General features: G+C 44.5%; 1 protein-coding gene across 1 annotated transcript in view; it reads right to left on the reverse strand.

Moving 5' to 3' along the window:
* The window catches only part of LOC119405066 (histone-lysine N-methyltransferase EHMT2), a 116003-nt gene that overhangs the window by 21229 nt on the left and 67267 nt on the right, over positions 1 to 27507 (reverse strand). Inside the window, exons 14-19 of the mRNA XM_037671831.2 lie at positions 24951 to 24989; positions 24795 to 24858; positions 23850 to 23953; positions 15443 to 15587; positions 5975 to 6052; positions 388 to 503 (exon numbers count right to left, since the gene is read on the reverse strand). Coding sequence (XP_037527759.1) covers positions 388 to 503; positions 5975 to 6052; positions 15443 to 15587; positions 23850 to 23953; positions 24795 to 24858; positions 24951 to 24989 — 546 coding nt within the window. The remainder of the gene's footprint in view (positions 1 to 387; positions 504 to 5974; positions 6053 to 15442; positions 15588 to 23849; positions 23954 to 24794; positions 24859 to 24950; positions 24990 to 27507) is intronic.

Genomic DNA, 27507 nt, shown 5'->3' on the forward strand with positions numbered 1-27507 from the left:
GCAAATACGCTTTTACATTGAAGGTAAAGATACTAGGTTGTAAATTAAAATGAAGGTCTTTAAGTGATGATGTCGTTATACCACTGAAGTTCATATTGAGCTTTGAAAATGAAGTAGAAAGTTATTTTGCTAAATCACAAAAGAAAGTACATGGTTTCCAATGAAGCTGAGATTGGGGACTAAAAATAGTTCATTACCTTGTGGATTTTCTTAAAGTGAGGTTCATTTTAAAGCATTGAGGTTTGACTGCATAAACAGTTATGCATTTTCACTTTATTCTCAACATTTATCGGTGACTCAATCAAACATGCAGAAACAAAGGAAAGGAAGAATGCATGAAAAAAAAAAAAAAAACTAATGAGAGAAGATATAGGGCATAGAACATACGTGATGCCTTTCTGTACAACTCGGTTGCGGCAGTCATTCCAACACAGACAGGCCCGGCTGCACTCAAACAGCATTGGAGGATCCAGTAGGTTGAACTCCGGGACAAGACAGCCTTCCTATAGGAAAGGAAAGAAACTATCTACTGAACAAGCTTGTCATTTCCCCATCATCAATGCTTTAACAATCTCCCCCATTCCCCCTTTATCCTTTTTTCGTACACCTTTCAATCATCACTCTCTTAAGCTGCAACCTAAGCTAGTCTCACGGCTTTCATTTGTGCCACCATTTTCTGCACTTACAAGGGCTCTATAAAATTTTTTTAACATAGTCAGAAAACTTTGACGATCTGTAGTCAAGGTTACTGTGAACATGTGAGCCAAACATTATTGCCCTGCATGAAGGACGAAATTTACAATTGCATTAAAACTGCCAAAAATCGCTTGCTCTCTCCTTCGCGATGTCATCACCAGCTATGCAGCAAGCAGTCGCAACTACAATAAAACCTCATTAATTCAAAGTCACTGGGACTGTGAAAAATCTAATTAAGTGGGTTTTCGAATTAATAAAACATACAAAAAGCGGGATGTAAGGAACTTTGAATTACTGGAAGCAATCAGAGATGGTCATTTGCTGTGCCTGTTAGTCTGCGGCTCCAAATGTTATGTTATCCAGCAATACCCGCACCCAATTTTGCCGCAAACCCAGGGAAACGGCAGGCCTCGCTGCTGCCAGCGCAAGAAAACAAAACGGTTTCGTGGTCAGTTGAAATGCATGCCTGTGGAAAAGCCTTGCTTCACTGCAACACAGAGGTGACATGCGGGCAGCATGTCACCTGCTCCCCACAGCGCCAGCGTGTCATGATGCGACCATTCGCCCATTCTTTCCAATAAAATAAAGAATTTAACCCCTTGAGGGTTTTCGTCGTACATGTACAGCAGAAGCTTCCTGGTACCAAAGGGTTTTCGTCGTACGTGTACAGTATAGCGTTTATTTTTAAACTGCACGCCTTTTTCGATCATTTCTCTTGCTTGGCCTGTGCTGACACGCTTCGGGGATACGTGGAATTTTTTTCATGCGCCATGTCTCTCCGTTGTTGCTTTTTGTATGCTTCACAAGACGGCGCGCCGGCTATCGCTTGCGCAACCAAGCATGCCTGCGGCGCGGTTGGTTTCAAACGCGCGCCTTCTTCGATCATTTCTCTTGCTTGGAATGTGCTGCCACGCTTCGGGAATACGTGGAATTTTTTAATGTGCCGATGTCTCTCAGTCTTTTTTTTTTCTGCTTTCAAAAGAAGCGCGGCGGCTTTCAGTTGCGCATCAGAACGCGTGCACGCGGTCCAGCTGGTTTTGGTTTCGTCTTTCGGGTGGTTTTCGCTTCTTGCACCCGCACAGCCGATGGCTGTTTGGTTTCTAATCTCTCAAAGGGTGACCGCTTGTTACTCTTTCGTTTATTGCTCCCCGGGGCACGATTACATCTGTTTCCGTGTGGCGTTAAATTACACAAACGGTGCCGCCGTGATTACGTTTCCTGTTTTGGGGTCTCGGAAAAACTAACTACGTCTTGTTGGCAATAAGACAAAACATTACTGTAGCTTTTTGACTCGTTTTGCTTTCTGGACGGGCGCACAACCATAGAGTTTTCTTCCGTGCACTCACTGACGCAGTTCGCTTACGCTATGGAAGCGCGCGCCGGTTGCTCTGCTGCCGGTGAGTCGAGCAGCGATTCTTCCGATGCGGACTGTTCCCCAAGTGCCGAATCAGAATCTGATTCATAGGATTTCAATTTGTCAAACGAGGATTTTTTGACGAGTTCAGACTCTGATGACTATCAAGGAGCGACATCTGAAAAGCGTGCACGGCGAGCCATGCTTCAAAGACTATCACACGCTGAAAAGTTTTTAGTGTTAGAGCACGAACATTTTTAACCGGAAAAGTAGCCTGGTACGCTTATTTTTGTATGTTTGTGAGCTACGTTTAATACAATGCACAATTTTTATTTATAAAAAGACTGTTAAGTTTTTTTTTTAGGATTTTGCTTGATTTTACTACGAATAAACCATGTGTATGTAACAACAAAAAAGATTTTTTTGTCACTTTACGGTCACAAAAAGAAATTTTAGACAATTTTTTTCTTAAATAGAATCGTCTGAAGAATTCATTTCAACAATAAAAAATTACACATTCTTGGACTGGATTTCGCGAAAAAATTCAGCCCTCGAAGGGTTAATAATGGCCAGCGTGACAGAATTCGCAAAGTGTTCTGGCTGAAAAACATGATCAGTGAAGTTTTCGAAGTGAGTTTCAATGTAGGTGCTGCAGGCAAGAACTCCGCCAGCAGTGCAAATGTGCAAATTGCCGGAGCAACCACCAATCGGAGGTTCGCATACATCGCGGATTCCGTCAGACCGTCCTTTATTATTATTTCTTTTCCAAGAAAGAATGGCTAAATCATGACGCGCTGACCCTGAGAGGAGCATGCGACACGCTGCCCGCGTGTCACCGCTGTGTTGCAGTGAAGCACGTCTGCTTTTCCGCAGGCGCACATTTCAGATGACCACGACACCGCTTTTTCTTTCCTTTTTTTTTTTTCACTGTCGGCAGCAAGGCTTGGGTGCTTCAGCTGTCACTCATTAGTATCACTACACTGCATTGCCTTGTGGTTCCTAAGGGGCGTCGTTTCCGCGGTTTTGCGGCGAATTCGGGATTGGGAATTTGCATATGGCATCCAACCGGGCTCGTGCTGACCGCCACTTCAAATCATCTACTCAAATTTACATTGCAAAATATGAGACCACAGAAATCCTTCGAAGTGAGCAGGATTTCGAAATAACCGAGTTCGAATCAATGAGGTTTTACTGTACACAGCAAGCGGGCTGCACTCAAACAGCATTTTCATGATTTCATGAATTGCGTGGTGGCGAATGAGCTTGAAGGCGACATGCCACAATGTTTAGGCATCAAGGTGCCAGCCCGTGCAGGCACCAAGCATGTGTGGACGAGAACTCGCAGCCAATACGTTTAAAGCCATAAAAGAGAGAAGATGCTCAAGGCCAAGATGTGTGGCGACGTAACTTAAAAGGCAGCACATTGCTCCCTGAAGTTACATACTTGATGGATTGCAAAAAATTTTTGCAGCAAGAGATTCGTGAAGCGACAGAGTCCAATTGCATACCTGCCAACCTAGGGACCTCGAAAGGCGGGAGATTCCCAAAATGACAAGTGGGGGGAGGAAGGGGGGGGGGGATGCGACAAGAGAAAAAAAAATGCAAGTTTTTACATCTTGCTTCTCAGGGCTACAGTAACATCATACACAGCCCTGAATGATTGCAGTAAAGCTTTTAGATGCCGGCAATCATACCAGTGCTCATAAGTATGGTGCATGTGTGTAATTAATTACACAGGCATGCAGGGCAAAACTGCTATGACCCGCGAAATCTCGTAGCCCCTTCCCACACTTCACCACATGACATTGTACGATGGAAAAGCTAACTTTGCGTGTACTGCAGTGTGACATTATCACAAGTTCCCTGTTGAAATGAGGATAACATGCTGAAGCGTTAATAACCAAGGTCACACACAAACACGGTGGCCTTATCTCTCTTAACATCAGAGGGTAGAGTAGAGGGGAAGGTCCCGTGGCAAGCTATTTTGGCTCCTCAAGGCCAGAAAAATTTTAGAACCACTGTCCTTCGTTACTCTCATTTCAGGTGGGGTTAGGGCTGTTTAGCTGTCCTTTGTTGTCATTTCGGGCCAGGTTAGGGCTGTTTATCGGGAGATTTATGGCCACGCCTGTACAATCAGGTGGATTGGTCAGAAATCGTGAGTCTCCTGAGCAAATCGGGAGAGTTGGCAGGTATTTCACCGTAAGGTAACTCAGAATGGTGTTGCATGACCCCGTTAATTCTAACAACACATTTTTATGACAAGCTGAAGAAAATCTCCAAAACTGTAGTAACAACACAGTGACTTAACACTCCACCTTCCTACTGTACACATGCCTGTACATTAGAAGAGGGAAACATTAAAATCCGGGGGGGGGGGGGGCTCTTCAACATGCATTTCTGTAAGCACCAATACAGTTATGACCCATTCTAATTAAAACATATATGTATAATTTCTGACACTAGGTGACATATGGTAAAAATTAGGGGTGTGCGAATATTCGAAATTTCGAATATTTTTCTAATAGTGTTTGCTATTCGATTCGATTCGCACTCGAATTTTACTATTCGAACTTCCCAAAGACAAATACAGTCAACGTCCGATTAAAAGTGACCCCTTCAGATTTTTGATATGCTTCACCTCATTACACTGCTGTATTGCGACAAAGCTGCCTTTCAAGCTCCCTTACGGTCAAACTTGGGCAAGACTCATTCAACGTCCGATTGAAAGTGGTCCCTAGATTTTCAATATGCTTCATCTCATCGCACGCCCGTATTGCGGCAAAGCTGCCTTTCAAACTCCGTTACGGTCGGACTTAGCCAAGAGTCCAAGACACAGTCAACGTCCGATTGGAAGTGATCCCTAGATTTTTCAACATGCTTCACCTCATCACACCCCCGTATTGCGGCAAAGCTGCCTTTCAAGCTCCGCTACGGTCGAACTTGGCCAAGACACAATGTCCGATTGGAAGTGGTCCCTAGATTTGCAATATGGTTCACCTCATCACACCTCCGTATTGCGGCAAAGCTGCCTTTCAAGCTCCGCTACGGTCGCAAATGTATTAACTCAAGAAAAGGCTAGTTCCAACATGGAGATGGAAGATGCGGCAGAGGTGGGGGCTCAATTAATGCTGTTTTGGACCTGGAATTTGGGCAGGAAGTCCGAAAAATTGGACGCTGAAGCTTTTTAGCACCTAAAATTTCAGATGTTCTTATATAACGATGTCTATGAGGCAGATTTGGAACTCCGGACTTGAAGGGAGCACACCCTTGTCCGCCACATCAGTTGGGTTTCCACCGAAGTTGAAAGAGGAGGAGAGGCTGAGGCAATGGCATCTTTGCCTGTCACGTGTAAAGTGTTGTCGGCAACACTTTGGTTGCACCAAACCATGTACATAAATATAATTCGGCCTCTACATTGCCTCATTCTTGATAAGACAACTATGAAACACCACCCCGCCAGCGCTTCATCAACCTAGCGAAAAGAAACACTTTCATGTTGCTATCTCATAAGAATATGCTTAGGAATCCTCTCCAACTTTTTTTTCCTTCAATTTCGCTTCGAAGTATTCGAGAAACATTCGAGAAATATTCAAAAAATATTCGATTCGATTCGCACTCACACTTCAATATTCGAATTCGCTTCGCACCCAAAATTTTGCTATTCGCACAGCTCTAGTAAAAATATTTGAAATCTACTCTCAGATCTGTCATATTACTTTTGAAAAGGAGCAATGAAAAGACCAGAAAGAGATAATGAGACAACCTTTTTATGTATGCAAAATAATTTCACTAGTAATCTGGCAATGCAGAAGTGTCACAATGCTTTTTGTTAGGCATAAAGTTTAAAAAGAAACCAGGTGAATAATTGAAATAATCTCAAGTATAGAGCAAGCATAAAAAGAAGTAGTTGGAAAAATACTGCACCTCATCATACCAGCACTGGTAACTGATGTTTGAGCAGACACAACTCTGTGATACACATTTGTCTTGGCACTTACAACTCTGAAAGAAAAGTACAATGACTTCATGAGAAGATATGAGAGACAGACATGATCAATTTTTCATTAACACAGCAACACCCAAATCCTCCACCTATTATCAAGACATTACTACAGTCAAACCTCGTTAATACGTACCCGCTTTAAGCGTCCTAACGGTTAAAATGTAGTTGCGACAAATCCCCGACCGAGTTTCATAGAGCCTAATGCATTCGCTGGCCACTTAAGCCGTAGTGCTTCATCCTACGCCTACCGGTTAGTGCGTACCCTGCGTACCGCGATAACATTTTGCGCCATAAAATTTTACTGCGGCGCTGAACTTCCCGACGCCACTGTGTGCCGCCAAAGGTTTTCCATCTTTTCTAGATGTGCGTAGATCGGTCGATCACCGATTCCGACTTCCGCGCGATTGCGGCGACGCCTTTGTGGGTAAGCATCAGGCCACCAACGAACGAGCCAGCATTACTTATCGCTAGGGGTGTGCGAATATTCGAAATTTCGAATATTTTTCGAATAGTGTTTGCTATTCGATTCGATTCGCACTGGAATTTTACTATTCGAACTATTCGAACTTCACAAAAACAAATATAGTCAACATCCGATTGAAAATGACCCCTTCAGGTTTTCAATATGCTTCACCTCATTACACCCCGGTATTGCGGCAAAGCTGCCTTTCAAGCTCCGTTACGGTCGAACTTTGCCAAGAGACAACGTCCGATTAAAAGTGATCCCTAGATTTTTAATATGCTTCACCTCATCACACCCCGGTATTGCGGCAAAGCTGGCTTTCAAGCTCCGTTACGGTCGAACTTTGCCAAGACACAGTCAACGTCCGATTGTAAGTGGTCCCTAGAGTTTCAATATGCTTCACCTCGTCACCCCCCCGTATTGCGGCAAAGCTGCCTTTCAAGCTCTGCTACGGTCGCAAATGTATAACTCAAGAAAGCGCTGGTTCCAACATGGAGATTAAAGATGTGGCAGAGTTGGGGGCTCAATTAATGCTATTTTGGGCCTGAAATTTGGGCAGGAAGTCCGAAAAATCGGACGCTGAAGCTTTTTAGCATCCAAAATTTCAGATGTTCTTATGTATCGGCATCTACGAAGCAGATTTGGTACTCCGGACTTGAAGGGAGCACACGCTTGTCCACCACATCAGCTTTGCTTGCACAGAAGTTGAAAGAGGAGGAGAGGCTGAGGAAATGGCATCTTTGCCTATCACGTGTAAAGTGTTGTCAGCAACACTTTGGTTGCACCAAATCATGTACATAAATACAATTCGGCCTCTACATTGCCTCATTCTTGATAAGACAACTATGAAACACCACCCCGCCAGTGCTTCATGAACCTAGCGAAAAGAAACACTTTCATGTTGCTATATCATAAGAATATGCTTAGGAAACCTCTTTAACATTTTTTTTCTGCAATTTCGCTTCGAAGTATTCGAAAAACATTAAAAAAATATTCGAGAAATATTCGAAAAATATTCGATTCGATTCGCACTCACACTTAAATATTCGAATTCGCTTCGCACCCAAAATTTTGCTATTCGCACAGCTCTACTTATCGCCGACAACCTTATCACAATAAACATCTTCAGATATCTGCTCGGGCACACGTGCGGCGCAGCACTACTTTAAGCCTACTGCGCACTTTTAATAGGCGACAACCTGAACGCGCTGGGCCGCCGATCGCTGCCATCTCGTTGTGCGGGGCCGTGTTCAAGCGCGCGCCGCTTTGTAGAAACGAAAGCAGCTCGCTGTTGAGGGAGTTGAGCGTTGCTGGTCGCGGGCGACGAGAAACCTCTTTGCATTGACGCTATCACGCTAAATGCACGCGTACGGTACTGCAAGCGTAGCGCTGTTGTAACCATGCTGCACGCTTTTATTGGGCGACGACCCAAATGCGCTTTTGTCCGCTGCCAGGACCGCTAGAGCGTCGCGGAGTGCGCATCGCTTGCAGGAAGTTCGTCATCACCGCGTTAACCGAACAAGCTACTCGCCGCAAGTGAAGTGGGTACGAAGAACACTCCTAAGACAAATGCGCGCATGCGGTACAGCAAGCGGCCCAGCAGTGACTCCCTGAGCCGAGAAGGCGACGCGCTGCACGCAACTAGCCAGGAGACGATTGGCTCCACGCAGCTGTGCCGCGTTTCAGAGCAACTGCATCAGTTTTCGTTTAGTAGCAGATCCCGGGACAGACGCACACACATATGTCGCGGAAAGCCGACACTGTCCGTTCTGTCGCTATGTCGGTCACTGCGTATACCGGACCCTGTAATAGTTCCGAAATGCTCCTTGGCATCGCCATCGCGCGCTGTCCGTGCGAGAGTACCAGAATCTTTTCTCCCCTTTGGCAAAAAGAAAGAAAAGGCTTTGCAGTGTGTACTTTAGGCAATATTTGCTGTGGCACTGTATTTATTTCTTTGCTGGCGGCGATGGCGTACGCGAGGAGATGCAAATTTTTACTTGGTGGTTAATGCGTACTACCATTTAGTGCGTAGTTCTGCGGCATTCCCGGCATGTACGCATTAACGAGGTTCCACTGTATATAGGACTAGCACATGTCACATCCAGCATCATGAGACATTCGTAATATATGTCGTAAGCTTTACGTTAATGGTAAGCAGTACAATGTCTAGTACAAAGTTGCAAAGCACTCACGTATTGAGCCATTGATGGATGGAAGTCAATATAGTCAAGTTTGTTTATAGGTACCAAGTTCATATATTTCAGTATAAATCAAGCAGTAGCAACAGACATCTCTTAAAAAGCCCCTAAACCACCCCCGATATTTCTTTAAAATTTCAAGCAAACACGCACATTGAGTTCAGAATGCCGTCCAGATCAACAATGCTAAATGCAGTAGCACTACACACAGCAGGCGTGCATTAGAATTTTATGATAAATATCTCAAATTACGTGGAACTTTTGTGATTTCTAAAACATGGGTATGCCATAAATTGTCACGGACTACAACTTCCTAATATTAACAACTGCCCTAAAGTCAATAATTAAAAAGTCGATGAACAATGTATTGTTAAATAGTCACTTCAACGTGGCTTTAACAGCGGCAAAGTGTTTCTGCCTCGACATAGATTTCATTTGCAGAAATGATAGGAGCCTGGCTGCCATGGGATTTTTATTTAAAAAATCGATATTGTCTAAAAAAAAAGAAAAGACACCATGTATATTGAGCCCACAGTTTCTTCAGGTTCAAGCTCAGTGCAATTGACAGCAAATATGGCTGTCAGAGCCGTCTCACTAGTAGAACTGTGCTACTGCACTTATGGACCCTAGTGTGGTAGACACAGCTGCCGATTCTGCAGACCGACAATGACCTATGAAATTCTGAGCTTCTAGGAAGCCTTTTGTTACCTCAAAGCAAAACAGCAAGCCACATTCTATGGAGCTCTTCTGAATTGTACTTAAAAAGCTGTATTACGTGAAGTGCAGTTCTCTTTGTGTGAAATGTTGGCAGTGTGCTCTTATGTTCACGCACCAGGTTTTTACATATACAGTCAAGTTGTGTCAATCTGACCCTGACACAATCAACAAAATTGTACATTTATTTGACAAAACAGTACAGCAACCACAGTTTCATGCACAGCAGCAGTAGAAAACTGCAGTTTCGTTTTTATTTGGTGCCCAATGGCCCGATGCCTCATATAGTCATCCATTATCACATTGTTAGCGACCTAGCTTTCGTTGGCAGCAGTGGCGGCCAACAGTAGCTTTCAAATCAAGGATATGACGAAATCTCGTCTGGTCAGGATATAACACTGGTGAAAGCTTTGAAAGACGCCGACCAAGGTGAAAATATACTTGCAGACGTTTAAGCTCCCACACGGGAGCCTTGTTCACAAAACAGCAGCTTTATTCTGGTGCAGTGTGTGTTGATACAGTACAATGTGCTTTTAAAACTGTGTGGATGCTACACCTCTGATGGTGTCAATGCAGAACACAGCTTAATCTGCAGCAGATGTAGCTCGCATAAGTTTCGTTTTGACTCAGTACAATGCACCCATAATGTAACAAACATGGTGGAAGCTGTCGAGGATTAAAAGCAATACAGTAAAAGCTCGTTAATTCAGATTTCACGGGACCGGAAGAAATGTCCGAATTAACCAAATGCCGAATTAACGAATGAACAGGAAAAACAACATTAAAATCAAGTTGGAGAAGCATACCTTTATTTGCTGAAGTATTTTGTAATGGTTGTCTACGTTTTCACGCAGATTCCGGCTTACATTACAATTTTTCTTAACTTTTCCAAATGGCCAACAGCACGCAAACTGTCGGAAGTGCTCAGGCAAACGTCCTCTAATATCAAAAGCGCCTCCGAGACTTCCCGTGAGGTGCGATGAAGTCGCGACATCATTAATAATTTCTTGATCGGGCAGGAGACCAGTCGTGGCGACACAATCATCAATCGCGATGTAGTCCTGAAGGGTCATATCTGTGGGAAGGACAGCATCAAAGGTCGGGCAGTCACCGTCAGTGGACTCGGCTGACACCTCGCGATGCCACTGTCGGCTACTGCCGCATGCTCGGGCGTCACACGTAAACACGGTCACAACAGGAAAAAACAAGAACTCCGCAAGGAGAGACGGCGCCGACACAACACAAGGGAAAATGGCGTCGGAGGCGCAGTGGAGCGAAGAAGACGCCGACGTTCGGTTATGGTGGCTAGAAGGAGAGGTGTCAGCATCGTCTCGGCCGCGACGTGAAAGGAGGCGTGCTGGGATTTCATGCCGCCGCGGGGCGGCGCGCACGTCAGTACTGAGATCTGTCGAGAACACCCGCCGACCACCGGAGCTGCACGTTTCCTCGCTTGCGCGTGTTCTCGCAACGTCTGCGGCAGGGGCGTAGCCAGGGGGGGGGGGTGTTGAACCCCCCCGAAATTTTTCAATTTTGCATGTGTATATATACACGCACACATAAAACACACTCACGAACATACATAAAGTATGGTTGAACCCCCCCCGAAAAAAATTTCTGGCTACGCCCCTGGTCTGCGGTGTGCCAATTTGAACTTGTTCGGTATCGGTACGTACCAATGTGACCATGCCACGGTGACGACAGTGGTGTGTAAACAGCAAAGACACTGCTTTGCACCTGGATGCATTGTAAGAGTGTGTCAAAATAAATGTCTTGCTTGTACAAATAGACCTTGGTTTTCGATGCGCAAGTCATAAGGGGTGTGCGAATATTCTAGTTTCGAATTCCAATCAAATAATACCTAACCGAATAATCCGATTCGACTTTCGAGTAGCTCGTATTAAAGTCTCGAATAATTCGACAGGACGAATATCTAAAACGCGACAAAGGTGCAACTTGGCTAGGGTGGAGTGGATAAAACTAACGCTAGCATCGGTACAGTAGACCTTTCGTTAAAACTTTCACCGATATCCTGGTACAAAAGCGAGCGCATGTTTATTTCAAAGGCGATCATGTAATTTGCACACGTAAAAAAAAAGAAACATGAGAAAACTGTCAAGCTCTTTACAACTTCGCCTCTGAAACGAAGGCATGCACTTTCCTTGCCTAGTTCGGTCGCGTATGCCGCAGGCGATGTATTACATTCCGACTTCGGCCCGCGATACCCTCGGTGATTGGATTCATATATGAAAATTTGTTCCCGCTGTGCAGTCGTCACTGCCGCACCGCACCACTCGTTCAAGAACTCCCATCGCTTCGACGCGTAGTTGAAACACTGTTGTGAACGAGCGCCCGAAGATTGTTGGGCCCCGAGTATGCATCGAGATAAAGCAGTATTGCGCGACCACAGATGGAGCACAATTGAAGCCGTATTCCGCGACCATAGGGAAAAAAACTAGCTACCGTACCCCCGTTTTTTAGCCGTTGAGAGGGTCCCTGCTAACTGGAGTGACGGTTCTTCAATCAACATGCCTGCACGCCCAGAAAAGCAGAATAAAAATACTCCTCCGAACAAGAACGTAATAAAGCTGCCACCAACCCGTAGCGTCCCTGATTTTTCCTTTGTCTTGCAGTAAGTGGCGGTACTAGTTTCATGTAAATATACGTACTATTCGATATTTTTCACCACTGTTCGATTCGAATTTGAATCAAGATGAAATTTCAGTATTCGCACAACCCTAATAAAAATAATGCATTCAAGTATGGTTGCTGATATATTTACTTGCATTGAGACGTCACGGAGAACACTGTGGCATCAAAGTGAAAACTGCACGGACGCTGTTTTGGTGTCAAGCTCACGGCAAGTCATTCATTTGATTCCCTATCTTTCAGCGCTTCGGAGTGCGAGTGGCAAACGTAGCTCATATACAAGGAAGTAAATTGAAAACATTAGTTTTCAGTGCCAATACACGCTTTGCAGCGAGCCGCCAGAAATGTGCCAGCTAGCCTGTGTTATAATCCGCATGGTAGCGTGAAATAGTTGCAACGAAAAGCGGCTGCTACGCGCGCGGGGGCATCTCGGAGCCGACAGCAGCGCCGCCGCATCTGGATTAATTCTCGCTCCCTCTCCGGCACGCCGATGCTGACACCTCTCCTTCTAGCCACCATAGTTCGGTGACGCTGCGATCGCCCCCACTAGTTGATGACGATGGCGATGTCATTCAGGTTTCGGTTTCGCCCCCGTGGTGCCAGCGCTGCTTTACCACACATTTGTGTAGCGGCAGCCATCAGAATTTGTCCGAATTAAGCGGTGCGGAGCCCAATTCTGACGAATTAACGAAGGTTTGGTCCCATAGATTAACATGCACTTTGGCCGGGACCAATAGAGCCGTCCGAATTATCCGAATTTCCGAATTAACGGGTGTCGAATTAACGAGCTTTTACTGTACTACTGCGGCCCACATGCCAGCATTAAACTCTTAAGCTACATCGCAACAGCAGACGATCTGTTGCCAGCCAGTTCATTGGCGACAAAATTATCGAGATGTGTGCAGGGTAGCAAAAAGCACGTCTCAGATGAAGGCACAGTTATTGTGCCTTGACTGCATTGTGTAGGAAATCGTGATATGAGAGTTGCAGCGTCTACCTACTTTTCACAAAACAAACCAGACTTGCAGACTCATTCAGTAGATTGGTGGAGCATTTAGTGATCTGAAGGGGTGTGTGAATACTTGAAAATTTCGAATAAATAATCGAATAGCATTCTATTTGACTAAAAACTTGAATCGAATAGTGCGAATATTCGAAATACTGAATAATTTTAAAAATATTTTTCAAACAATCAGCGCAAGACGGAAAAACCCTAAAGGAACGAAAGATTGGAATGAGGAGGGGGTCATTTTTAGGCATGGGCGAATATTCAGGCGTTTCAAATATTCGAACGAATATTACAGTATTCGAATTCGCTTCGATACGAATTTAGATTATTCGAAATTTCGAAGTATTCGAAATGAACGAATATATGTATACATTTGACCGCACATAACCCCCTGTAAAGGTCGTTTCACTGCAGCGTCTGGTTGCTGTGCTGTGAAGCGACCCATCCAGGGGAAACCTGCACTGCCGCGAAGCCACACTTCAAGGTTAAATGTACATATTTTTTTAAGTTTAAAAGCGTGTTATATGGGCTTATATGCGCTAAGTACAGTAATTTTTAAATTCTAACGTCCACTTATAACTTGCACCCTATTCAAATCTTGATACTATTCAAGGCCACTTCATTTCAAACCAAAAAAGTGACATTCACTCATACCTAGTTCCAATCCTAAAAATATTATGCAAGGGTCATGACAAAAATGCTCATTTTTCTTAATAATATGTCGTAAATACTATTCGAACTATTCTATTCGAAATTATTCGCTTTGGATTTGCTTCGAACCTGAAATTCACTATTCGCCCATCCCTAGTCATTTTTTGTTTTGATAACTGCAAGACTGATGCAGCCCCAGCTTTTACGGGAATGTCAGCGCTACATTAGTCACCTGATGAAGGCATTTTCGCCTAAAACTACAGTGTCACCGAAGCAAAAGCATCAATCCACTATCACCATCATGAGATCTGTCATCATCATAAAAAGGTGGAGTCTGTGGCTGCATTCACCTTCAAAAGTGCGATTTTTGTACAGGTTTACATGAACAACAAAAGACGGATGTCTTGTGCTTGTGTAAATTAGTCTTTACAATACAATATTCAACAGTGACGTTTACCTGGTGACGAAGTACCACCTTGAATACTGTAGTCACTCCTGTATTTCAACCTACAGTAACAAACTATCTAAAAGGCTCTAGTTGTTGCTGGGTACGAGCTTGCCTCAGTTTGCATAATTGTGGTATTGTTTTGTCAGTTAAAAGCATTCTCAATGCTCCTTGGTCAAAGTTTCTGAAGATTTGTTTTGAATAAAACGTTGCAGAACTGAAGAGCTGAATGATTGCCTTACTATTTCCAAAACTATTTGAATAGCATTCAATTTGTATTCGATTCAGTTCTAAAATTCACTTTTCACACACCCCTAGTGATTTGGCTTTCACAATTACCGTATTTACTCGATTGTAATGCGACCACGATTGTAACGCGAGGGGTGAGATTTCACTGCGTCCGGGAAGAAAAAACAGTAGTTTTGGTATTCAATTGTAATGCAATGGTCGTATTTAGGTAGCAAAATCTGGAAAAAAAAACTCAGATTAAATTCGAGTAAATACGGTATCTTGCTGCTGCACCTCTTTTCACACTTTCCAGCCTGAACCACTGTTGTGCACTCCTTCGCTTAAGACCCTTCGGCATGCATCAGAACGGCGCTCAGCTGCATGCACTAAATCCTGAAATTGTTATGAATTCAGGCGTGCCTTTCTCACTTGCTCACACGTGTACTGTGCCAACTTTGGTCACAGCCCGTTAAGATTGTGTCATACAAATACCATTTGAAATAGCCAAGGAGGAAGGAAATGCCTGGCCATATGTGGTACGTTTACTTCACACAAGTGGATGTTTTGATATGGGGACAATATTCTTCCACTCGATTCTATAAAGCCCCACAACATGCCATGTCCAGTCACCTTTTTTTCTTGGTGTGCAAAACAAAAAAGGTATTTTCCCAGACTCTATCCAGTTACTGCAGCAGCTGTGCTTAGGGAGTTGCAGGCAAAGCTCAAGTAAGCTCAACAACTCACAACAAACATGGCCTTCGCATCTATACAGCATGCCCTGCAGTGTCCACAGGCGAGTGCTTGGAAGGCCTATGTCATTGATAAACCAGTTGATTGACATGCCAGAGAGAGGGCAGACAGTGTGAAAAAAAAATGGATGCAATGTTCTGAAGCTTGTTTTTCTACTGATTCTATGTGACTTAACATAAGACAGTGCGCGTCTGCTGCTGAGAGAAAACACAAGTACTAACACTCTGTTAAAGCAGGACGTCACCTGCTTGCTGTTTGCCATAATAATATGATGAGGCCATTTACCTGCAAAGCAGTGATAGAGCGGTCCAGGGGAACAGCAGCTGTCTGACAGTTCTCTACCAGATACAGGAAGTCAGTAGGAGCAGGTTCATCATCAACTCCATTGACACACGAGATGGGATGTGGCTCCCTGCCTCTGCTGATGTCCCTGTGACCACAACATCAAACGATTCAATAGCAAAATACAGAGCACTAATGATCGCTCGACAACAGCAGCCCCTTGTCAACTCACAAATGTAGATGCCCTGTCTTCATGAAAAAGTCTATACTGGAAGTGACACTGCAAGTAGAAAATTATCTGCGCCAGGAAATATGGAGTAAAGTTATAAATAACTATATAACAATTTGTTGCACATAAAGAAATTTAACAAGTGCTGCTGTTTACCTAACCAGCATGACATCATGGTCTCAGAGGAACTGAGCCAAAAGAGTTCTTGTGCCAAGTTACTGAACCCAAATATCAAATTGTTGTTGAAATTTGAATCTTTTAAAAAATTATGCTTCAAAACAGAGCGAAAAACCATGCGAATGGCATATATAAGGCAGCAGAATTGCCAGGTCAGCTTATAACAGGCGGATTTGGGCTTCTTTATTCATGCAGTAGCTTATAGAACTTTCCAGTCGCTTGTCGCATTTTTTTTTAGCTTATTCGCGCCTTTCATGCAAATTTAGTTAATTCAGTGCTCGTCACACTCACTAATAGTGCACAAGTTTGAGCGTTCAAATCAAACATATGTTGGGGAGTCAACAATGTTATTTATGCACTGAAAAACACGCAATGAAGAGAGTGGTGACTACCCTGGTGACGATGTCAAAAAGTAAGTATGTGCTTTCGTCCATTCTTTCACCTTCCCTTCATATTTGAGTGACTTTTTTTATTGAAATTCAAAACGTTTTCAAGAATGAGAAAACTTACACTACCACTTCTTTTGGGCTTCTTTACATAAGTCACGCCACATTTTCTGGGCTTCTTTTAGGCTTCTTTTTGCTTGTTAGCTTGGTAGCATCTGGAAACTCTGTATGGTAGCTTCCCCTCCAAATTAATTTAAGACACTAGTTTTGAGGTATCAATACTTAAGCTTTCAGTCAAATGTGTCACCCCGCCTTATAAAACTTTCCTACGATGCATTCTTCGTACAATGCATCTGAGAGGACTGGCAAGCACTGAATGATGCAAGTAATAGTATCTCTAAGATTCTTTATAAAATAGACTGCCAAGCATTGAATGATGTAAGTAATAGTATCTCTAAGATTCTTTATAAAATAAAAAGTCACAGTTTCGCCACAAGGCAGAAGCAATGAATGCGATAGCAACAGATTGGAATGTTGTTTGAAGTAAGGCTAGCAGCTAACTCCATTAGGATCTGATCTGGCGTAACTCTACAAAATGCTGGAATAAGGGAATACAGCCACTCCGGGGAGTGAAGTGATTTACATGCTGTCTGTCACTTCAACATGAAGTAAGCAGTCAGAGCACAGCACATACAAGGGCATGGGTCGTCTACCGCTTTCAGTCAAAATAGCACACACGATCGACTCAGCCATATGTCAGCCCTCCAAAGAGTGTGTACAGGCCTCTGTATGAAGAGAGAGTGCTTCTGCATGTGAACCCTCCTTGCTGCACACGACTGCAACATTTCGCTGAGCTGTTCACAGCAGCGTCTGCTTTCTGCTCAGCGTTGTACAGAACGGCGTTCCAGGAACTAGTTCCTTTTTGGAGGAACAGAGGAATACCACCGTTCCATTGAGGATCGGTGGAACTGTAACAGTAACTCGTTACGTTTACGTAGGAACGGCAGAGGGAACGGCGTTGATTCTGTAAACGTTCCTTGGCGCTGAACAGGTGCACGCACACAGCACATCATGCATGACAGGGCGGATGGGCGACAGCGTTAGGTACAAGAATCTACCGCTCGCCTGTCACTTGACTATGCTAGGGTGGCTAGAACACCCTAACTATGCTGCATCCTTATTTTCACTTTAAGGCATCTGCCGGGGGCACAGGGAGGCGCGCTATGACGAAACCGACCACGTGTGGGAGGAACGGGTGATTTTTTTTTTCCCTGAGCCAGTCTGACAGCAAGCAAAGGCCGTTCTGGAGTGTAGACACACATTGGGGAACTTTTACTCGACATTCGAGAATCATCGAACCCCATTGTAAGGGCGCTGCCAGGAAAGGGTGCACTATTTTTTTATCTCGGTGACTTTTGTTCAGCCAACTCAAAAGCAGCTTTTGTGTGTGTGCGCGCGCGCAAGGAAGGGGGGGGCTGCGTATTTGGACGGTTCTGCTACGCGTCCCCGTGGTCTTGTCGGCATATGGAAAAGTGGGGGAGCCAGCTTACCGTAGACAAGGCGCCTGCGCGAGGTTCCGTGGAGTCCTCGAAAGGCGCGACTCATCGTCGCGAATCTGCTGTTTGATGCGCATGGGACAGAGGACACAGAATCCAACGCTAGAGGCCGCAGAGAGTGAGTGAAGCACCAATGTGCTAACCACCGAAATCCCGTGCAGTAGCCTTCCACTGCGCATGAATGGTCTTGGGACCCAACGTAACGGTGGCGAAGTTACACTTTCGTTCCATCCCTTGGGAGTGATTGCCCTGCCGCGTGCAGCGTACGCCGCTTTCGACGTTTTATTGGTTCTATGTTCATGCGCTTGCCGACTGCGAAGCTTTGGCCCAGTTCCTGGGAATGTTTTTCTCGTCGCGTGGTCTTGAGCAGCTGGCTTGATCGTCCATTTAGTATCTCGTGCATGCCGCGAGCAGCTATCGACAAATCTGTCTTTTGACACCTGGTTGCGTGAATAGCGGGGAAGAGGACTGAAATGCAGTGGACACGGGTGCCGCAGTGGCGCCTGTCCGGTGCCTTCAATGGTAGCGTTTGGGCAGGCATCCCTTCGACATGCTAGTTATCTCCGCGGCTATCAGTCTACAATTGTTAGTACAGTTCAGTTCAACAGTTGCCACACCGACAACAACTGTCATGCAATAAACGATACACATACATCAAGCGCTACATTCTTGTTGCGCCCCCTGAGCCTGCCCTCGCCCCTATGACCTCGGTTGACTTGGTTCCTATTTGTGTACAACATGGCAGTACCCTCAAGCACTTAGATGCAACGGCTGTTCGGCATTGGCAACGAAGTGCTGACGAGAAAACAGATTCGTTTGTCGGATACCAACATCGAGATGCAACTCTTGCCGAGTGCGAACAAGGGACTTTACTAAGTTGCGAATGTGTATTCGGACATTATTTTCTAATCACACGGCCATATTGAATCAGCACTCATTAAACACCTGTGTATTGTTCCTTTTGATGCGGTTACTGTAGAACATCGACAACTGAGCTAGTCGGTAAGGTGCTTTAACCATATTGAATCCTGTGCAAGAAACTTAATTATATTGATGCATGTGTGCAAATTTCTATTTGAATATCTGAAGTGCACCATTCTGACTGCGCATTTGAAGACTGGCGTGGAAAGTGCCATATGTGCTGTACTTGTTATAAACGAGCATGAAAGTTGCGGTTACACATGTCTGCAATATGGCCGGTGGTCTCTAAACACCTTGTCTAGAAGAGTTTCTTTAGTTTCCTTTTCAAACCTGCTACCGCCAATGTCACATTCATAAAATATATGCAGTTCGATGCGAGCTGTTGCTCACTTTATTTTGCCTCAGGATCATTCGGCAGTGACCGGCACTGTATTTTGACTAAAAACTCAAATGTAACGTTAATGTAACGACACGTTCCAATTTTTGAAATGTAACTGGAACGAGTTCCTTTTGCGTTAAAGGAACTTGTAATGGGAACTCGTTCCAAGATTGGGACAGAACGAGGAACGAGGAATGAGCTTTCGTTCCTGTTTTAGAGGAACGTGTACAACACTGCTTCTGCTGTATGTGTTTCTTCGCCAAGCACGAGGGTGGTTCAAGACATCTTTTCATTATATAGTTTTGGTCCCACTAAGGAGAAATCTTTCTCCTCCCATGTGAATGCTGGCTCTCTGGTACATGAACTGCCTGTTAAAAAAAAGTCAGAGAATATTACATGTAGGATCATGTATGACACAATAGCCATAAAACTTGGTTGCTGGTGTGTAAAAAAATATGCGTAACGTACGCGTGCATGCGGTGTATATGCAGTAGAGTAAATAAGCTACTAACTACACAGGAACACACACTTTCTTTTTTCAATATGCAGTGGTGGAAATCAGGAAGCAAACACAGAATTAGCTTATCTGTACTGCAGTTATGCAAACATAGTAAGCCTAACACAAGCAAAACAGGTACAAAATTTTGAAGAAAAAAAAACACCAAGAAAGTGCCAGAACAGACTGCAGAGTGTCAGTACCCCATTAAATGGCAGATTACACTTCTTTCATGATGAATGGAACGTGCAGCATGCTTTGCATATTAAGATGGTATTGGAGGAGCTATATATTTATTTATATCACTTGGCTGTAGTCAATATGTTTTATGAGCAGACAATCAGCTCGAGCCACTCGCATAGAAGCACCACTGAGTACATTTCAGTACGTGCCACTGACTGCCTGTACACACTAAGTGGTGCCACCAGCAGCCAATAGCAAGAGGCCACACTTTTAGGTTTGCTGCCATCAGCTGTACATTTCTTCTTCTCTTCTTCTTATTTTCTTTTTTCTACAGTGCATCTCCTTTCCAGCAACAAGGATGCACCTTTCATTAGTGTGCTTTCTCCAAGATGGCTCTGCACTCTCTGGCACCTCTACCATCTGTTGCTTTCTCGTTCACACCAAGACAGGGTTGCCAGGTTTGGCTACTGTGCGCCAACTTGGCTACTTTTTTAGGCCAGTGGCAGCAGAAAGATCGTCTTGGCTACTTGGCTCCTTTTTGGCTACTTTCTTGACCCCTCGATTTCAGCAAAATTATGAATATCTGCTGACGTCGCAGACGGTGGTGTTCGAGTATATAGTGCCAAAACATGGCAGACAAAGACAATACGTGCTTCCAGACCCGAAAATTCAATTTGGCAAAATTTGATTATGCAGAAAATGAAATTCAATGAAAGAGATGGGGCAGTCGCCTCAGCAGGCGTAAGGTCAAATGATGGTGACCATAACATAAATATAAAAAACTGCACGTTTATATCCTGCCAGTCAAGCAGGTCTCACGCACTAAAAAACAATGCTTTTGGATACCCGGTTGGGACTCGGCGAGAACTGTTGCATGGGGCCTCATTTTGCAGATCACCTATTGCTGAACGCGGCTTTAAACCACAGTTAGAAGTGAACAGGACTCGAAAGCGCTCCACATCCAGGGCGCTCTACGCTCATCGACATTAGAAATCGGATATCCAACATTTCAAGTGAGCACTAAAAAATCAGGACACAAAAGGCAAAAGCGGCAACACAAGCACTCCCTAACAACACTTGTTAGTCAGCGCTTGTGTTGCCGCCTTTGCTCCTGCGTCTTGGTTTATTAGTGCTCTCCTTAGAATGTCGTAACAGTTCACCCAACAATCAATCCTTCTAGGATATCCAGCGAACTGCTTGTATCATTTCTTAGGCTTAAGTACGGACTGCGACTCTGGATTCGTCGTCACGGAAGAAGTTACTGCGAAAGTGGCTACACTTTATGCTTCCTTTTAGTTATTTCAAGAAAAGTCATGCGAGACACGTGAAGAGAGAGTCATTTTCTCAACAGCGCAAACAGTACGTCAACATTAGGGGTGTGCGAATATTCGAAAGTTTCGAATATTCGTCGAATATTACATTCGAAATATTCGTATTCGATTCGAAAATCGTGTATTCGAAAAGTTTCGAATATTCGATAACTTCGAATATTCGAACAATTCGAATATGCGATAACTCGTCTTCCACATTTCTGCTGCGTTCGTATCGCTAAAAATGTTGCCGAGAGGAGCGATACACATCGTAAGTACACGGAGGCACGATATCTGCCTGCGACGAGCGCCCCAATACGTATGATTTATTGCTGGTGCATCTCCGACGTGCAGCGCTGTTGGCGATCATGTAACCGTACATTTTCAATATTATGCGGCCGTAACGTGCCGCACTACCACTCGTTCACTATGCGGGACCACTTCTGAAGAAAGACAGTGACCCACGTGACTGGTGGCGGACTGTAGGCACCTTCAGATACCCCAGTCTGGCAAAGCTTTGCCCCATGTACCTCCCTATACCAGCCACTTCTGTTCCAAGCAAGCGTGCCTTTTCAGTGGCAGGGGGGGGGGGGGTTGTCTCTGTTAGAAGGAAGCGCCTGCTGCCTGATCATGTGGAGCAACTCATATTTCTTCATGATAACATGTAGTCATTACTTTCATTGTGCCGTGATATTTGCTTGTGTTGTGATGTGCATTGTGCTAGCCTGGACATTGTGTTCTGGAGATAGCAGTGTATGTTGTGTTCCCAGTCAGGCTGTTAATGTTTTTTTCTTCAAATAGCTACATGTTAAATAAAATATTGTTACTGTGGAGGCATTTTTCCTTTGATATTCGATATTCGATTCGATATTCGATTCGATATTCGAAGGTGGATATTCGTATTCGATTCGTATTCGAAAAAATTGATATTCGCACACCCCTAGTCAACATGCATGAAATGATAGTCAACAATTTATGCTGAAATCTCAGGAATTATGATTTTGAAGTGTTTTTGCTGCACATATTTACATTTTGCCGAAAGGCTTTGCATTTAGCCATTTAAGTAAAAATGTGGAAGTTGTTTTGACACATACGCGGCTGCTTTTGGCTACTTTTACTGCCCTTGGCTCAAGTTGGCTATGTTTTGGCTAGCTTTTTTAATTTTCTGGCTATTTTTTGTCTTTTGAACCTGGCATCCCTGCATCAAGAGGGTTTTTCTTATCATCAATATCAATTTTTTTTTTCTTTTGTATACAAGAAAAACAGACCACTGTGTTGATTTTATAATATTTGTAAAGAACATCCGACGTAAGGGGTACATCAATTAAAAAAAAACAACACTTAGAGGGTTCATCAAGAAGCTAATAAGCAAATTTATACACTGTAGCGATGCTGAAGCACACAGACTAGTCAAACAAACGTATTTATTAAGGGCAAACCTGTGCCCCCAACTCTAAGGTCGTAAAAACTGCAAGTCAGTCAAACACCTAAGAGGTCATTGAGCTGTCGTCCTCTTTCTCTTCGCAAGAAGTTCCGAGCACGTGGCGCATGCGAGCCGGGTCCGACCACGTGCTCGTGCCACGATGGTCTTTGCTCGACACGACAATACAGCGCGCATGCATGTCCTGTATGCACGGGGATGGGTGCGTTATTTGAATGTGGCCAAGATGTCGCGGCAATACATTGGCAATGATAAAATAACTTCTGATGCACACAACTGCTTTAAATTTATTAACTGATACTAGTTAAGCAAATCTTATATGTTCGATGTGGCCTTGGTCAGACAAATTAACATATTCCTGTTTGTCAGCATATTGAGATAAGTATGCTTCAGATGAGGCGCACTTTCTATTCCAAATGATAAATATATCAAAACATTTTGTGATACTTTCAAGTTCGATAACCTAAGTTTGCCTGTACATGCAGAAAGGAAGCCATTCGAAAGAGCAAGTGTTGAGACAACAGAGAAAAAAAAAAGCATTTTGAAAGCTTGTGAAGATTATGCATCACCCTGCACATTGGTCAGGTTGTCTAGGTGAATTATTACAAAAAACAGATATCACACCTCAACATCCAATACAACAGAAGTCTCAAACACACGGCCTGCGAACCACGCAGCCCACGCGACCACGTGGCCCACGAACCTTTTGCTAGCAGCCCGTGGCTTCACACGGCATAAAGTTTTGTGACTTTGCTAAATAGTATGTACACGCATGATTTCCTCCACTATTGAAATTAATAGCGCCTTGTTCAGGTAAGCTACAGAGATGGGACTGGTCTCAAGAATTTTTTTTCGTGAGGCACCTCATGCGGTCACTATGAGTTGAAACATCACCGCGGAACGAAAACTCTTACAGTATTCCAGAATCGGCATCCAGATTGTAGTCACAGTGGAAATTCGTATCGATATGTTTTTCGAAACCTGACGTCAAATCCTCTTCTCTGAAATGACCTATATATGGGATATGAGAAAGGTGTTCTTTCAAATGGCAACGTTAGGTGCCATTGTTCAACCCCCCCCCCCCCCCCCCCCCCCCCCCCCCCCCGGCCCTTGCGGGAAACTTTTGTGACTGCGGCCTGCTAGCTGAGGTTAGTTTGAAACCCCTGCAATGCTGCAGGGGTTTAAGATGCTGTGCAAGCTGTGCATCTTCAGATGATGTGGGTGGCTCGATTTAAAGCCACGCATAACTTGCGTTAGAGTGACTGCAACCCATATGCCAGAAATTCAAGTCTGGCAATACTAGATGTTCCCTGTGTGTTCAACTCAACTTACCGGTGAAGTACACGCTCAACACGCAGTTTGCTCTTGAGCAGCTGTCCAAGCATCTGGTTGATGCTAAGTAAGGAGTAGCTTGTTGCTTTGTCATCCTTGCAGCACTAAAAAAAAGAAAGAGCTTGATGCTATTTCTGGCAGTTTTGCATGCACTTAACTAGAGCAGCGGCTGTAATTTGTACCCCAGTCCCAGTGGCATAGCCAGGGGGGGGGGGCACACCGGGCCCGTGCCTCCCCCCCCTCCCCCGAATTTTTTTTTTTTTTTTGCTATGGCATACAGAGCCCAAAATGACACTTGACCACATCTGCCTGCCCAGCCCCCTCTTCAAAAAAGTTTCTGCCTACGCCCCTGCCCAGTCCATGGTGATCGATGATGTTAGAGCAACTACAATGATTTACTTTATTTGCACTGAAGTTTAAATACTGCTTCTAACTATAGCAAACTACTATTTAACCAAGATCGCCTAAAATAACATGGATATACTGTGCCTACTGATTCACCCGTCACCATTACCACCAACACCAAAGGGCACTTTGCTTTCTTGTGTACTAGCGTGTGCGCTCGGTAAGCTAAAAAGCTCTTGAAACGACCCTAAATTTGTTCTTGACAGGGGTATCACTGCTCTAGTCTGACAATGCAAGTTTCAAGAAAGGTCCTTCTAAAGGAACTAAGCTGGTCTTCCCTATAACATTATACAATGAGGAGAAAGGTTTATTTTTATTTTATGACATACGATAATCACATTATCCACATCCAGTTGAAAACATATTGTAATGTAAAAACTTTATTACATAGTATCTAGGGGTTATACAAACTTCAACTTATTTCTGCTCACGCGATACATCTGATATAATGCGGCTTAGTGTAAACTTGTTCAGCAAAGCTGAACTGAAAAATAAGAAAGAAAAGCTCAGGCTCAACAGATGCTATAAAATTTTACTTACTGCCAGTGGTGTGTCACCAAGCTTGTTCGGAGCATCACACCGAGCCTTGTGGTTCAGCAGCAGCCTGAACACGTATAATGTGACATGTTGAAATGGAAGTTCCCCGTCTCTGACCATTCAAACCATAATAGCAGTAAGGTGACCATAAATACTCACACCACCACATCAAAGTTGTCCTGCCTTGCAGCCACGTGTCTTGGAAAAAGAAAGAGAAATCAAACAGAGTGTAATTATAATGTAATGGTTAGGGTTTAACGTCCCAAAACAATATTGATTATGAGAGACGCCCTTGTGGAGGGCTCCGGAAATTTTGACCATCTGGTGTTCTTTAACGTGCACCTAAATCTAAGTACATGGGCCTCAAGCATTATTGCCTCCATCAAAAATGCGGCCGCCATGGCCGGGATTCGATCCCACGTCCTGCGGGTCAGCAGTCGAGCAACATAACCACTAGACCACCGTGGCAGGCCAAACATGAAGTGTTATATGCGAGAAACTATGAACATTTGACAAAACTACGCACCTCTATGGTTGGGTCATTATAAAGCGACCATCTTCAATTTAAACTGGTCTTAATTTCGCACAGCTTTTTTAACCCTTTGAGGGTCGAATTTTTTCGCGAAATCCAGTCCAAAAATGTGTAATTTTTTTATTGCTGAAATAAATTCTTCAGACGATTCTCTTTATGAAAAAAATTGCCTAAATTTTTTTTTCGTGACTGTAAAGTGACAAAAAAAACAGTTTTGTTGTTACATACATATGGTTTATTCGTAGAAAAATCAAGCAGAATCCTAAAAAAAAAAGCTTCACAGTTTTTTATGAATAAAAATTATGCATTGTATTAAACATAGCTCACAAACATACAAAAATAAGCACACCAGAGTACGTTTCCGGTTAAAAAAGCTCGCGCTCTAACACCAAAATCTCTTCAGCGTGTGATGGCCTTTGAAGCATGGCTCCCCGCGCACGCGTTTCAGATGTCGCTCCTTGATCGTCATCGGAGTCTGAACTCGTCAAAAAATCCTCGTCTGACGAACTGAAATCCAATGAATCAGATTCTGATTCGGCACTTGGGGAATAGTCCGCATCGGAAGAATCGCTGCTCGACTCACCGGCAGCAGAGCAACCGGCGCGCGCTTCCATAGCGTAAGCGAACTGCGTCAGTGAGCGCACGGAAGAAAAATATGGTTGTGCGCTCGTCCGGAAAGCAAAACTAGTGAAATAGCTACAGTACTACTTCGTCTTATCGCCAACAAATAGTTAGTTTTTCCGAGACCCCAAAACAGGAAACGCAATCACGGCGGCGCCGTTTGTGTAATTTAGCGTCGCACGGAAACAGATGTAATCGCGCGCCGGGGTGCAATAAACGAGAGAGTAACCAGCGGTCACCCTTTGAGAGATTAGAAACCAAACAGCCATCAGCTTTGCGGGCGCAAGAAGCGAAAACCATCCAAAGGACGAAACCGAAACCAGCCGGACCGCGTGCGCGCGTTCTGATGCGAGACTACAAGCCGCCGCGCCTCTTTGGAAAGAAAAAAAAAAGACGGAGAGACATTGGCGCATTAAAAAAAATTACACGTATTCCCGAAGCGTGGCAGCACATTCCAAGCAAGAGAAATGGGAGAAGGCGCACGTTTGAAACCAAACCGCGCCGCGGGCCCTCTCGGTTGCGCAAGCGATAGCCGGCGCGCGGCGCGCCATTTTGCGAAGCATAAAGAAAGCAACAACGGAGAGACATCGGCGCATGAAAAAAATTCCACGTATTCCCGAAGCGTGGCAGCACATGCCAAGCAAGAGAAATCATCGAAAAAGGCGCGCACTTTAAACCAGCTGCACCGCGAACGCGCTCGGATGGGCAAGCGATAGGCGGCGCGCCGTTTTCGGAAGCGAAAAAAAAATACAACGGAGAGACATCGGCGCGTGAAAAAAATTCCACGTATTCCTGAAGTGTGGCAGCACAGGCCAAACAAAAGAAATGATCGAAAAAGGCGCGCGTTTTAAAAATAAACGCTATGCCGTACATGTACGACGAAAACCCTTTGGTACCAGGAAGCTTCTGCCGTACATGTACGGCGAAAACCCTGAAGGGGTTAAGTGCAAACTAGGCTTATTCCTGCGGGATTACACAATGTACAAGAAGCAGTAAAGATGATACAGTAGACTTCCTCTAATTTGATTCCAGTTAATCCGGTCTCAACGGAAGGTCTAGGCCAGCACCCATGTACAGTTAAACCTGTTTATAACGAACCTCCATATAACGAATTCCTGGATATAACGAAGTTTTTGTATTCCCCACTGTTACTCCATAGAAGCACGTGTATTTGAGACCTCTACGTAACGAAGTGGCAGAGGGAGACCCCCTCGTAATAACGAATTTTCCCCCCGACGACCTAATGGCATTGGCCCAAATTTTGTCATTTTTGCTCGAGCAGTAACCCGAACCGCCTTCTCTGACGTGACAGAATACGAAGCAGCGGCGTCGCGTGTGGCGCGCTCGAAGGCACGGTGACTGCGAGGCGAGAGCGAGTGCACGTGTACGTGCGTGCGCAAGGCGGGCCTGCATCCCTCGACCCGGCGATCTTGCCGCCGCGGGCGTGACCTTTCCGAACCCACCCTCAAACCTGATCCCGCCGCTTAGCTTGTATCCACACGACGGAACGAATCCATCTTTTCCGCCGTGGACAGCGCATCACGTGACCCCGCGTCACAGATT

The sequence above is a fragment of the Rhipicephalus sanguineus genome, chromosome 1 (genome assembly GCF_013339695.2).
Source record: "Rhipicephalus sanguineus isolate Rsan-2018 chromosome 1, BIME_Rsan_1.4, whole genome shotgun sequence".
NCBI classification, from domain to species: Eukaryota; Metazoa; Arthropoda; class Arachnida; order Ixodida; family Ixodidae; genus Rhipicephalus; species Rhipicephalus sanguineus.